The following is a 14,843-nucleotide window of genomic DNA, read 5'->3' as shown; positions in this document are numbered from 1 at the left end:
AAACGAAGGCAAGAATGGCGGACCATGTTGTTGCAGAAGACGGTGAGGATGGTTGAAGCGGTGACGTGCAACAATTGTGGCAGCAATCACGAGAGCAGTCATGAGATTAGTCGCGGGTAGCCGTGGGGGCAATTGTGGGAGAGGAGTCGACACAAAAGAGAAAAAGAGGGAAAAAATCCAGAGTTATTTATGTAATTTTTTTATTCGTTCTTTCACTTCACTTTCTGTCCGATTCGGAGGGGATAAGTTTTTCTCTCAAGATTATCTGCCGAAGGATTACTTTTTCCATCTACTTTAAAGTTTTAATAAAGTAAACATAAGAAATCTTTCCCAGAGGAAAATTTTCCCTTGTTTTAGTAAGTAGGGGGTAAGGGTGGAGAGCTTAACTCAGGTGAACCACTGAGATTGGGGAGAGTTTGTAGGAAATCAACCCTAAAATATTTAGCGAATCATTGAGGTTAAGGGGTAGTTCAATCCGCGACTTTTATGCTCTGTTTACCTAAAGAAGCGACGATGGACGGATGAAATAAACATAGTGGCATGGGAAGAGAATGGAAAGGGAAAGAAATCTCTTCCTCTGCATGCTTGTTTACCTTGATAGGGCACATGCGTCATTTTTTAGGTATATGATATAATTTTGTAGTTAAAAAGGGTACTTGCATCATTTTTTTTTAGTATATGATGTAATTTTGTGAATGAGAAGGGGCACATGTGTCATTTTTTTCTTTCCGATTTTGAAGTGATCGATTTTGACACTAAAATTATCCGCTGATGGATTACGTTTCTCTTCCCTCTTAAAATTTTAATGAAGTAAACGATGAAAACTTTTTCACTGTGAAAATTTTTCCTTAGTTTTATTTTCCGCTCTCCCAAGTAAACAGAGCATTAGGTGAACCATTGAGGTTGGGGACAGGCTATCGTAAGTCAACCTTGGAGTTTTTAGGTGAACCATTGAGATTAATGGAGAGAGTTCGATTATGTAATCTTTAGGCAATCCACTAAGGCCTGGGAGAGGTTGTAGTATATCAACCCTAGAACCTTTACGCGAACCATTAAGATTAAGGGGTAGGTCGATCCACGACTTTTAGGAGAATCACCGAGGTTAGGGAGAGACTACTGCAAGTTGAACTAGAGTCTTTAGGGGAACCACTAGGACAAAGGGGGAGAGCTCGATCTCGCAATCTCTATGTGAACTGCTGTGGTCGGAGAGATTGTAGTAGATTGACCTTAGAATTTTAGGTGAACCATTAAGGCTAAATGGGAGCTTGATCTACGACCTTTAGGTGAACTATTGAGGATTGGGAGAGGCTACTGCAAGTTGACCTTAGAGTCGTTCGGTGAGCCATTGAAACCAAAGGGGAGAATTCGATTCTACGATCTTTAGTCAAACCACATAGGTAAGGGAGAGGCTGTACTAGATCGATCAACTAAAAGTTTTAGTTGAACCCTGAGGTTAAGAGGGAGCTCAATCTGCAACCTTTAGATGAACCACTGGTCAGGAAGAGTTGTAGTAGATTGACCCACTAGAACATTTAGGTGAACCATGAGGTTAAGGGGGACCTCGATCCACAACCTTTAGGTGAACCACTAAGATGGGGAAGTGGTTATTGCAAGTCCACCTTAGGGTCTTTAAGCAAACCATTGAGACTAAGGAGGCGAGCTTGATCCCATGACTTTCAGGTGAACCACTAAAATCGGTGAAATGAGGCAGAAATTGTGATCCTAAGATGAGGTCTACGAGGCATATCTGGAATGGAATAGTAACAAAATTGAATGTGTATTTTAATTGAAAAAGGAGTGATATATTAGATTAAACGCAAACAAAAAGAAAAAGGCAGTGGAAAAGGAGAATAACTTCCCCTCAAGGTGGAGCACAACCAGTGGTTGTATGAAGCTCGCTGGTGAGGGCGCTTGGCTTTGAATAAAGTACAAAAAGAGCTTGGCTATAGTATGGATGCAGGTGGAAAGTGTTCCACATTCTCTTCAACTCATTCTCTTTTGCATCATGCAAGTAGTAAGCTCTTCTGAATGACCTTGAACAACCCTTCCCATTTGGGGTTGACTTTGCCGACCTCTCCCATAGGTTGAAATCTTTGAAGGACTATGTCCTCGACTTGGAAAAACATGGGACAGCTTCTGCTTGGCATACACGGTTTTTGTAGTGCTCCATCCCTTCCCCGCTTTCAAATGTACAAATAGAATCATTTATGTGTTTGTGTTTTTAGATATAAGCCTATTCTCTAGGACTTTCAGATGATATTGATGACATACCACTGTAGCTCGTGTTAAAGGAATGATAATGTATTAATGATATATTTTTTTTATTCTTTTATGATTACAAATTATGATTAACCACTACAGAGACCATCAAATCTCCATCATGACTTCTTTCTAAGTTATTGGCTTGCTCTATAAAATTTAACCATAGGACCATCTTGGGCTGGTAGCTTCATGTTCCCTAAGATAAAAGCTGTCTCTTGGATTTCCTCCACGGAGGATGGTTCTGCTAGTTGGTCCTATTATATTCTGAAGGTGTTGACTAGCGTAAGAATGCTCCTATTAAGAGGAAAGTTTAAGGTCTGTTTCCAGTCCAAAGAACAGATTAAAGAATGTGAAGTTTGTTGGCTATCTGACATGATGAGTTTCAATTACTCCAAAGCCAATAAGAGAAGTCAAATCTATATAATTTTCTGTAGGATGGCACAGTGAAACTAACATTTACTAAAAACAGTTAAGATATTTTTGTTGTTACAAATCTATTGCCATGATGGGATGTGTCCATCATAATTTGTTAATATTTTAGTTGGTGGATTTTAAATATATACTTTGTTTTTGCCCTTGGTATAAGATTTTTTTAATCACTGCATTAAGCATACATTAAAGCATGTTGGGTTTCTTGGTGTAGCATGTTCATCAATGTTCTCCAAGAATGCAACAGATTATGGTTTGACTGTGGCTAATGGGACTTATTTCATAACGGCAAGTCACTGTGTGCAATGCAGTTGTGGACCAGGAAATCTCAAGTAAATTATTAATCTGCCTTTCCTTCTACACACTTTAGTTCATTTTGTTTTACCCTGAAGCTAATCACAACGTTCTCTGCAGTCTGTACTGCACACCAGCATTTGTAGCAGCATCATGTTCTAGCATGCAATGCAGTAACAGCAATCTTATAATAGGGAATTTTACTTCCCAGCAAACTAGTGCAGGTTGCAGTGTTACTTCTTGTGATTATAGTGGTTTTGTTAATGGGTCTATCATCACTGCGTAAGCAGCTTCCTTTCCCATTTTTGTATCCTTTGATTTTTTTCTTAAATGAATTGTGTGATTTTGAATTATTCATTCAGGTTAACTACATCTATCGAACCCCAATGTCCTGGTAATATTTCACTTCCTTTTCCTATTTCTGACTATTTCATGTGTTTTGAAGTGCTGACATAGCATAATTGTGCACTTCAATACCTTGTTTCAGGGATGCATCAACTTCCTCCAGTTATATCCCCACCAACTGCTCTAGAGCATGGTTCATTTTTCTCTCCATCACCATCTCCGGTGGCCGAATCAGGTGGTACTATCACAAACCCAAGGTCGTCAATGCCTGGAACATTTTCTCTTCCTGGTATTTCTCCTGCGTCTGGTCCATCTGGAAGCTTTTCTGATGCTATTGTTATTAGACCTTTGTGCCACAATTTGGATATGTTGGCCTATTCCTTGTTTGTGTTCAGCCTCCTGTCGAGTGTTTATGGCATTTAAAAGACGTGTATTTGTGTGAAAGTTTGCTTTGGGAATTCCACTTTGCCAGGGACTAATTTCTTTTTTCATGTATCTCAACAATTAGCTGCAATATATCTCCATTGTTTGAATGAAATCTGAATATCAGGTCAGTATAAAGGTAATGTATTCTTTTCTGCATTAGTAAATACTTTCAGATGGTAATAGACCAAAGTGTCTGGCCTTTTTGTTTTTCTATTGGTATGTTGTTAGTCGAAGCTTCTTTGCAAAACTACACTAGAATGCAATGGAACCGACGAGGCTCAGGATCCCTTACAAACTCACGTTGAAAGCTCCTCAGACAATTTCTCTAATATACCACCCTTCCACACTTCCTCTTCAGAAAAGAATAATTGATTATCTTCCTTGAACTTCAATTCCACTGGTCCTTGACTTAATTAAAATGACTACAACAACCACAATCAAATTTTATCTTACTAGATAGGTCAGTTATATGGATCTTTTTATATTATTGGGTTCTATCTCTTATTATATCTTCATATATATATATATATATATATTTAAATAAATTTTATTTTATTTTATTATTTTTAATTATTTTTTTTTTGTCTTTCTATTCTTTATTTGATGTACATATTTGTTATAATTTTATATCGTCTAATTATAACATTTATTGGTCATCTAAATACATATTCGTACTATCTTAAATTTGTCTAGAGTTTTTTTTTAGATGCAACTTCAACTTTTTCTATGATATTTTTATTTCTTATTCTCTATCCTTATATGCCCGTTCATCTCCCTTAATAGCATTATATATGCAAGTCTTATTTTTTGCTCATATGCTTGAGTTATAACTCAACATTTCATTCCATATAATACAACATATTTTATTGGGCGTTACTGGAGATCCATGCGAAGGGGCACATATTCCCCTTCGTTACTCTCTTTGCTGCAAACGCCAAGGAGACGAAGGGGCGTCATTTCCTCTTCGTCTTCCTTAGCCTTCTTATAAGAGGTGTCCAAGGCAATCAGAAGAAAACGACGACTGATGTTGTGAAGGTGATCAGAGAAGAGCATTGTCAAGTTGTGAGGTGTTTTGGTCGAGCAAAGGGAGAACATCCAGGGGCTGGGATTTGGCTCGTGAACCTTGAAGCGCTTTCCGGCAGCTCCGTGATTGTGCTTCCGACAGCAGCAATCTCTTCGTCGACCGGTGGTTCTTCGTCGACCGGCGGTTCTTCGGCGAGATCTTCGGGAGATCACTGTGAGTGGTTACCGCATTATTTAGATTTTGTTTTATGCTCTCAAAACTACTTACAATGGTATCAGAGCATACATAGTTTTGAAAGCATAGAAATCGACGTGAAAAAGCTCTCGTTTTTCTTCTTTTGTTGCGAAGAAGACGATATTGTTCATCAATTGAATCGATTGAAATTGTATTTCAATCGATTCAAAATCACGGGATGAACAGTGCTTTTGACGAAACACAGTGAGAAGAAGAAACTGCTTCAATCGATTGAAGAGAAGAAAAAGTGGAATGAACAGTATTTTTACGAAGCACTGTAAGAAAAAAAAACGTATAAAACCGTGCCTGCATTTTTTTTATTTTATTTTTTTTTCTTTTCACATATATGAAGTATGGTTAAAAGTTTAATTAAATATATTTATTAATTAATTAAATACATATAGATATGTATTATTAATTAATAAATAAATATTTAATTAATTTATGGTTCAATTTACTATAAATGGAACTAGACCAACTTGGCCGATCAAACCCAGGTCTGGTTTAAATTATTAATTGATTTAAGCAGACCAAATTGATTCAATGATACCTAAAGCTGGTTCAAATTATTTGTTGGTTTAACCAGCTCGGTTTATTATTGAATTAATTAGGGTGATCTTGATTACAGATGTTGGGCAGATCAAATATGACCGGATTAGTTCCGTTGTGTCAGATTTGATTAGAAACATTAGATTTGTTCTAATGAGTCAGACTTAATCCAATGGGCAATTGGACGAATCAAACGAACCTGAGTTTGATTAATAAGTCCATGATTGACTCAAATGAGCTTAAACAATAACAGAACATAGGTCCAATTAGATTAGTTCTAATGATGACAATAGACTAAGTTTAACATCAGGACTCCTGATTGACCGGTCTAATGGGTCAGTCAACTTAAACTCCTGAAAATCGAGAAGATTTGTTTTTCTTGATTTATAATGATGGTATGCCTATATAAATTGAATTAAACTGGTTTTGTACTGGTTAGTCGGTTTTGTATTGACTTATTTAAATTCAATTTTTCAGATGGCACAGACGATTACCACATTGACTCGTCGCGAAGTGCAACAAAACCAGCTCCGAGAGGAGATTCAGGAGATAGAGTATAAGTCTGCTTATGGAGTCGACGGACATGTTAGACTGCTGGATAGACTATTTGTTGGTTGCTACTCGGAAAACCTAATGGTTCCACTGTATAAAAATTTTGTACAAAGGTCTAAACCTTTTCCTAACTAGCATGTGTTCTTTTAAATTAAACTTGGATCGCCTGCGGAACTTAACACGTTTGATCCAAAGTTTAATCTATTTGTTCTTTTAGGTTTAGACTCGGATCTCCTGCGGAACTTAACACGTTCGATCCAAATCACCTAGGTTATTAATTTCATTAAATATTAGTTTCCAAAATTGGCTCCCAGTACTGACGTGGCGAGACACATGACCTTCTTGGATATGGGAATAACCACCACTGACTAGACAAAGCCTTTTAAGGAAAGTTAATATTTAATTTCCTTAAATAACTTTAGGTCAACCGAAAAGAACAATCAAATCACAAGGAAAAGAAAAAACAAAAGAACACAACATCGAAAACAAATTCGAAATACTAGAATCATATGCCTCTTGTATTTGGTATTTTTACAAAGAAATAAAACTAGCATGATGCGAAAAAACATTACTAGTTATACCTTTCTTTTGAAGACAAAGACCTCTTGATCTTCTACCGTATTCCTCTTCTAACCTCGGACATTGTGTGGGCAATGATCTTCCGAGACAAGAACCACCTAGCACCTTCTTCTTCTTCCTTCAAGTTTCGGCCAAGCAAAAACTTCCAAAGGATGAAGAACTTTTTCCACCAACCAAGCTTCAAGGGATGCAAGATTTCTCTCCTTCTTCTTCAAGCTAGAATCCGACCGCCAATTAAAACTCCAAGAGCATGAAGAGGTTCGGCCATAAGATGGAGAAGAAAGAAAGAGGAGGGGCTGACCACACCTAAGGAGAAAAACAGAGGAGAAAATAATAGAGTCGTTCACCATGAAGGCACCTCTACCCCTCTTTTATAATCCTTGGACTTGGCAAATAAGAAAATTTAAATAAAAACTTCCTTAATTCTTTTGCCATGAAAAGGAAAAATTTTAATTAATTAAAATCAAAATTCTTTTCTTAATTTCAATGGCCGGCCACATTAATATCTCCAAGCAAATAAAATTTTAAACACAAATTAAAACTTCCTTATTTGCTTCCGGAAATTTATAAAAATTTATCCAATAATTTTTATCCCTTCATGATTGGTTAATAAAAAGGAAATTTTATAAATTAAAAACTTTCTTTTAAACATGTGGATAATTTCTAAAAAGGAAAGTTATTTCTAAAAATTAAAATCTCCTTTCAATCTATAAATAAGGAAAGATATTAAATCTTTTCTTAATCTTTTGTAGAAACTAATAAAAGAGAATTTTTAATTTTTAAACTTTCTTTTAAATCATGAACATGATTAAAAGGAAAGTTTTTACCAAAATTAAAATCAACCTTTTAATCTACAAATAAGGAAAGAGATTTAGCTCTTCTCTTAATCTTTTGTAGAATCTTAAAAAAAGGAAAGATTTAAATTTTTAAACTCTCTTTTAAATCATGTTATCCACACAAGAAATTTTTTTAAAATTAAATTCCTTTTTATTTTAATAGGGTCGGTCACCTAAGCTTGAGTTCAAGCTAGGGCCGGCCACATGAATTCACCCATGAACCAAACCATGGCCGGCCCTAGCTTGGTCTCCAAGCTAGCTTGGCCGACCCCTATAGGATGGGTAAGAAGGTGGGTATGTGGTGGGTATAAATCTCTATATACAAGAGGCTACGATAGGGACCGAGAGGAGGAATTGGTTTTGGTCTCCCGATGAAATTAGGCATCCCGTGTTCGCCCCGAACACACAACTTAACTTCATCAATAAGAATTAATTCCACTAAAGAATTATTATTGAATTACCGCACCAATCCCAAATTACATTTTTGGGCTCCTTCTTATTATGAGTGTGTTAGTCTCCCTGTGTTAAAGATGTCGAATGTCCACTAATTAAGTAAGTTACTGACAACTCACTTAATTAATATCTAGCTCCAAAAGTAGTACCACTCAACTTCATCGTCATGTCGGACTAAGTCCACCTGCAGGGTTTAACATGACAATCCTTATGAGCTCCTCTTGGGGACATTCTCAACTTAGATCACTAGGACACAGTTTCCTTCTATAATCAACAATACACACTATAAGTGATATCATTTCCCAACTTATCGAGCTTATTGATTTATCGAACTAAATCTCACCCATTGATAAATTAAAGAAATAAATATCAAATATATGTGCTTGTTATTATATTAGGATTAAGAGCACACACTTCCATAATAATTGAGGTCTTCGTTCCTTTATAAAGTCAGTATAAAAGAAACGACCTCAAATGGTCCTACTCAATGCACTCTAAGTGTACTAGTGTAATTATATAGTTAAGATAAACTAATACCTAATTACACTACGACTTTCCAATGGTTTGTTCCTTTCCATCTTGGTCGTGAGCTACTATTTATAATTTATAAGGAACCGATAACATGATCTTCTGTGTGTGACACCACACACCATGTTATCTACAATATAAATTAATTGAACAATTATATTTATCATAAATGTAGACATTTGACCATTGTGATTATTATTTCTTGATAAATGTTTATACCAAAAGCTAGGCTTTTAGTATACATCCTAACACTATTTTGGAAACTTGAGCAAGAAGAGTTTCCAGTCCTGGACAGTTATAGGATCTGGGCATTGATGCATTCATTGCCAGAGTATCATAGGATAATAGCAGACTATGTATCGGGGCGTCATGAAGGACGAGTCACATATTCAGTACTATATGAGGAACTACTTCACCATATGGGTGAAGAAGAGCCTAAAGAGTCTGAAGAGGACCAGGAAATGCTCGAGGAAGATTCAAAAATGGATCTGATGGAGAATCCTGAAGCTGTCCCATCTGAAATTATCCCAAATAAGTCCAGGTTAATAGGGATAGTGTTGGCTGCTATACTAGTGTTTGTCCTAGTGGGAGCAGTCCTAGCTTATCTAGTCTATTAGTGTTCGGTTTACTGTCGTTATGTATGAACAGTGTTATCTCATCTAGTTTTGAGTCATGTAATAATTTTTGTTGTTTTGTATGAACAAAATTATATAATAAAAGTTATGTTATATGTTAACTAACTCGGAAATGATTAGTTTATTTCATGATATGATTAGTTCATATATCCATATGATTAGTTCATATGAAAAATGATTCATTCATTAGATGGGATGTGTGCAATAAAATTGATTAATGTTGATTAGATTAGAACATACAAATGATGAGTGGAAACAATGTTATCACTTGATTTTGTAAACTAATTATAATTTACACTGAGTTAATGATTAATTACACATATATGAATTACACTGAAATAATAAATAATTTATTTATTTATGTAGATCATGACAACTAAAAACATCATAGCTGAACTCAATAAGGATGAGAAATTATATGGGGATAACTACAAAATTTGGCACCTCAAGAAACAATATGTTCTTGAGGAACAAAAAGTTCTAGAGGTTGTAAACTAAATTATGGAGGAACCGGTTGATGGTTCTTCAACACAGCACATACGTGACCTTGATGCCTATAAGGCATGGAAAAGGAAGGACTCCATTGCTAAGGGAATATTGATTAGTTCAATGGTGGATGACCTGGTGTTTGAATATGAGCCATTACCATCTGCTCATACTATCTGGGTAGCCCTTAGAGAGAAGTACAGTGGAGTCAGTCTGAGTAAGCTCCGTCAGCTAACTATCAAGTTTGATAGTTGTAAAAAGCGCTTAAATGTTACTATGGTCCAACATCTCAGGGAGATGGGTAACATGATTCGAGAGCTTAAGACTGTTGGTTATACGTTGACCGATGAACAACAGGTTCAGGCAGTTATCCGTTCCCTTCCTGATTCTTGGGAAACGATGAAACCGAACCTAACCCATAGTGAGAGTATCAAGACTTTCACGGATGTCTCACGCCATGTGGAACTTGAGGTGGAGAGGATTGAATCCGCAAGGATTTTGGGTCAAGCTTTTGTAGCTGAAGGTTCTAGTTCCAAGAATAAGAACAAATGGTTTAAGAAAGGAAAGGGGAAAGGAAAGGAGGCTAATGTTGTTGCTGCGAAAAACCAAATCAAGAAGAAAGGAAAGAAATATGGACAAAAACCTAAGAGTAGGTTGACTTGCTTCAACTGTGGCAAGAAGGGCCATTTTGCTCGAGATTGTACTGAGCCTAAAAAGGTAGATCCATTTTTGTCTTCTTTCCACGAGCAATATGTTGCAAGTACAGTGTTGTTAGCTGATTCGTATCCTTTGTGGATTGTAGATTCAGGAGCAACGAACCACATAGCTCGTGATTGAGCTACATATGTGGAGTACTGTCGGGTACCAGCTGGCAACAAATGGATATATGTAGGAAACAATGCAAGAATTGAAGTAAAAGGAATTGACACTTGCAACCTCAACCTACGTGGTGGAGGCACCTTGTTTCTACATGATGTCTTGTACGCTCCTGAGATTCGACGGAATCTGGTTTCCGTTATTTGTCTTCTTGATTTAGGTTACAATGTAAATTTTTATAGCCATTGTGTGGAACTTCGAATTAACTCTGTGTTAATTGGATATGGTTATGTAACAAATGGTTTTATGGTTCTTGATATAGAACTAAATAATAATGGTTGTTTTTCAAACATTGCTCTTACTAGTAATGCTGATGTTAATGATGAAATTTGGCATGCTAGATTGGGGCATATAGGACAAGAACGAATGAATAGATTAGATAAGGAGGGCCTCTTAGGCACTCATGCTAAGATTAACTTGTCTATATGTGAGCATTGTCTTGCTAGAAAGACGACTAGGAAACCATTTGGTAAGGCTATTAGGGCTGAATCACCATTGCAATTAATTCATTCAGATATTTGTGGTCTGATGAATATGAAGGCTAGAAATGGGAGTTTTTATTTCATTATATTTATCGATGACTTCACACATTTTGGTCATGTGTATTTGATTTCTCACAAATCTGAAGCATTGGATTGCTTTATTCGTTACTTGGACGAAGTTGAGAATCAATTGGAACGTAAGATTAAAAGCTTGCGCACTGACCGTGGAGGAGAATATTTGTCTGATTAGTTCAAGACAATGTGTAATGAGAAAGGGATTATTAGACAACTAACTATCCCTGGAACTCCACAGCAAAATGGGGTTGCTGAAAGAAGAAATAGGACTCTTCTTGAAATGGTTAGGTCTATGATGCTGCAGGCTAATTTGCCAATCTCCTTTTGGGGAGATGCATTATTAGTTGTGACCTATATATTTAACAAAGTGCCTTCAAAGTTAGTTCCATCTACCCCACATGAATGTTGGATAGGCAAAAAACCGGATTTGAGTAATTTGAGACCTTGGGGGTCAGCTGCCTACGTTCATGATAAGACTCACGAATATGGAAAATTAGGAATCAGAGGTAAGAAGTGTATCTTTATAAGGTACTCTGAGACTTCTAAGGATTATGTTTTTATTGGTGAGCGACAAGATGGAACCATCTCTGAAATAGAGTCAAGAGATGCTACTTTTCTAGAAACTGAGTTCCCAACACGAGGTGAAGTTGATAAGACAATTCCTCTATATGAGATAGAGGAGGAGGAGATAGAGGAGGAGGATAATGTTCCTTTATCAACACCATAAGTGGCCGACCACAATGGGAATTGAAACCCCCATTCTCATTTAATGTGGCTGATCCTGTCCGAATCGCTGAACCAAAGGACGTTGGGCACGTGGCGCGCTCCTAGTCGATGGAGTGGATCTCCAGCTGGATGGAGTGGATCTCCGGCTGGTCAAACGAAGCTCCGGCGATCCTGCACCAAAGTCGAGCCGGGAAGGGATTCCCGGCGGCGACCGTCCGACGCTCAAGTCAGGTAAGTGGTGGAAAAAGTGGCTGCCAAGCTTGTATTATGCGTACCTTTGGCGGAGTAATAGGCTCTTTATATAGGACGGAGAAGGAACTAATGCACGTCCACCGAGGTGCATACGTGTCAGCAACCCATACCCCGGTATGCACTTGTCAGAGAGCTTACCTGACACCATACTGCTACAGTCCGAGCATGTTCTTCGATGGGACAACAGGACCCCCCGTTGTCAGACTAGGAGTATGGCGTAGCCATACGACTTGACGGCTGTCAGAAGATGTTCCCGTCTTTTACCCACCGCCTGACCGGAACGTCCGGCCGGCCGGGCGGGCGAAGAACGTCGTCCGGACGGCCTTAATTCCTTGCGCCGGCCGGGAGGCACGTCCTTCCGCTCGGTCATTATGTACTGCTTCATTTGAGCGTCGGAACCCTGGTCCCTACCAGGGTGCCTTTTACTATCAGATTTCCCTTTCTTCCGAGTCTGGTCGGCTCGTCCCTTTCCGGCGAGCCAGTGGACCCTTTGACCTCCCCGTGGCGTTGACCCCTCCTTATGGGGTTCCGGATTCTTACCGCCGGATCACTTGCCTTCCTCTCGAGTCTAGTCAAAGGAGGCAAAGTCCAACTGACTGGACTGCCGATCTGCCTGAGCAATGATCATTGCATTAGGCCGCTCGGCCAGGCATAAGGATGCTTATCCGTGCAACGGTATCTGTCCGTTCGGCGATATTTTGTCCATGCCTTGTGTTTTCTTGGAATCCACGCCCGTTGTTCTCCCATGCTACCCATCACGTGCTCTGCGCACGGTAAGGGGAGCTCATTAAATGCGACTAGTAACCGGCTGACACGTGGCGATCGCGCATTTGTCAACGTATAGCGGTTGCGTCACTTCCGATGGGACAACCGCCGTTTGAAATGAACGGCTAGATGACAACCTCGATATCAACGACCTGGATCGGACGGTGGAGATCGCTCCCGGGCGGCGATATAAAGCCCTTGACTCCATTTCCGCCGCATTTCGCCCTCTTCGTTTCCAGACCACTGTCGTTCCTCCTTTCGCCGGCGACCTTGTGCTCAGGCTTTCCGACGACCATACGGCTTCTTCCGATCATCTTCCTCGCTTGTAAGACCTTTTTCTCGCTCCCGACGCTTTCTTCTTTCTGTTAATCATCTTTTTCAGTCGGTTTTCCTCCATTGCTTGAACCCTTCTCTTCTATCCCGCATTCTGGCCTTTCGATCATGACCAGTACCTCGCAGTCGACCGGCGGTACTCCGGGTCTTTGGTACTCGAACATGGAAAGCCGGTTCGACGAGGAAGACGCCTTGCGCCTCACTCGAGCATATGACCTACCGATCGACCACCAAATAGTGTTAGCCACACCGTTCGATCGGCCTCACGATCCGCCGCCCGACACTGTTGTTTTCTTCCGGGACCAATTTCTGGCCGGCCTACGTTTTCCACCCCACAAGTTTTTCTTAGAAGTTTGCAATTATTTCCGCATTCCGCTCGGCCAGGTAGTTCCCAACTCTATTAGGTTGCTGAGCGGAGTGATAGTTTTGTTCAAACTGAACGACGTTCCCTTAACCCCAAAAATCTTCCACTACTTCTATTATCCCAAGCAAGCCGAGTGGGGCACTTTTGTTTTCCAGTCTAGGATAGGCTTCGTCCTTTTCGATAATATGCCGAGCTCCAACAAACATTGGAAGGAGCATTTTTTCTATATACGTTTTCCTGAACGGCCAACTTTTCACACCAAGTGGCAGACGGCGATGCCATCGCAACCGGAGCTCAGCAAATTTAGAGGTGACGCGGCCTACCTTCATGCAGCCGAACGGCTAGTTGGCCAGCGCTATCATATTGACAAGCTACTCCTCCCGGGAGTAATGCACATATTCGGCTTGTCCTCTACCACAGCCGATCTGCCCTGCAGCATGAGTAAGTTTCCTTATCTTCCCATTTGTTTTGTTCTAACTGATTTATTTTTTTCTCTTGCAGCTGAAGTCATGTGGCGCGCCAAAGCTATCGAGAAGCTCAAACTGAAGGCCGCTCAGATTGAGGCGGTGACGAACAAGGAGGCCGCCGAACGGGGCCTTGCTCCGGCTGATCCGGCAGGCGAAGAAGGTGAGGGGATGCCAACTGTCCCCGAAGCCTCAGACGCCCCAACTCCTCATGATGAGGCCGCGGGCGACATAGAACCTCCTACCGAAACTGAGGTGGAGGGCCGTTCGGCCGATGATGTGCCGCTACGCACTAGGAAACGTCGACGACCGGAATCCGCCCCTGCCTCTACACTTGATGAGCCACAACCCGAGCGGGGCGCGGATGCACCGGTGCAGTCTGGGACGGTTTCCCTCGAGAGTACCCCGACCCCTCAGGGTTCTCCGAGGGCCAGTTCGGAGGTGCCGTCTTCCATCCCTTCAAGAACTTTGCGCCGTATCAGGCGTTTAGGCGAGCTACCCTCCTCGTCTGCTGGTGGGCCGTCTCAGAGCGAGCCGAGCGGCCAGAATTTACTTAAAACCGTTCTGCGCCTTCCTTCGGAGGAGTACATGGCTGCTGCTGATCGGCCAGTGTTTCCTGAGCAGATGATCACCCTGACGGGCCCTCTCGCCCAAGCTTGGTTGGATGCTCGGCGACGAATAGCCGCGCTAACTCCCGGGCAGCTCGGTGACAGCAACCTTCAGTCAGCCACCGGGGTATGCTCTCCCTTTTTTTTTTTTTTTTTTTTGTATATTTGAATTAACTTTTTAACCTGCCCACGTTTGCTAGCAGAACTGGGTGGAGCAGATCGCTATTAGCGATCGGTTGGCCGAACTGGAGGATGAACTGAAGAAA

At 40.2% G+C, this 14,843-nt stretch overlaps 1 protein-coding gene across 1 annotated transcript in view; it reads left to right on the top strand.

The window, feature by feature from the left end:
- LOC122027671 (lysM domain-containing GPI-anchored protein 1-like) overlaps window positions 1–3,868 on the top strand; it is a 28,597-nt gene extending 24,729 nt beyond the window's left edge. Inside the window, exons 2-5 of the mRNA XM_042586664.1 lie at window positions 2,906–3,023; window positions 3,106–3,267; window positions 3,348–3,379; window positions 3,473–3,868. Coding sequence (XP_042442598.1) covers window positions 2,906–3,023; window positions 3,106–3,267; window positions 3,348–3,379; window positions 3,473–3,753 — 593 coding nt within the window. The 3' untranslated portion in view covers window positions 3,754–3,868. The remainder of the gene's footprint in view (window positions 1–2,905; window positions 3,024–3,105; window positions 3,268–3,347; window positions 3,380–3,472) is intronic.
- The last annotated feature ends 10,975 nt before the right edge of the window (window positions 3,869–14,843 follow it).

This window comes from Zingiber officinale, chromosome 10A (assembly GCF_018446385.1).
Source record: "Zingiber officinale cultivar Zhangliang chromosome 10A, Zo_v1.1, whole genome shotgun sequence".
NCBI lineage: Eukaryota > Viridiplantae > Streptophyta > Magnoliopsida > Zingiberales > Zingiberaceae > Zingiber > Zingiber officinale.
Note: the sequence above shows the minus strand (reverse complement) of the source record. Positions and strands in the feature narration are given on the sequence as shown.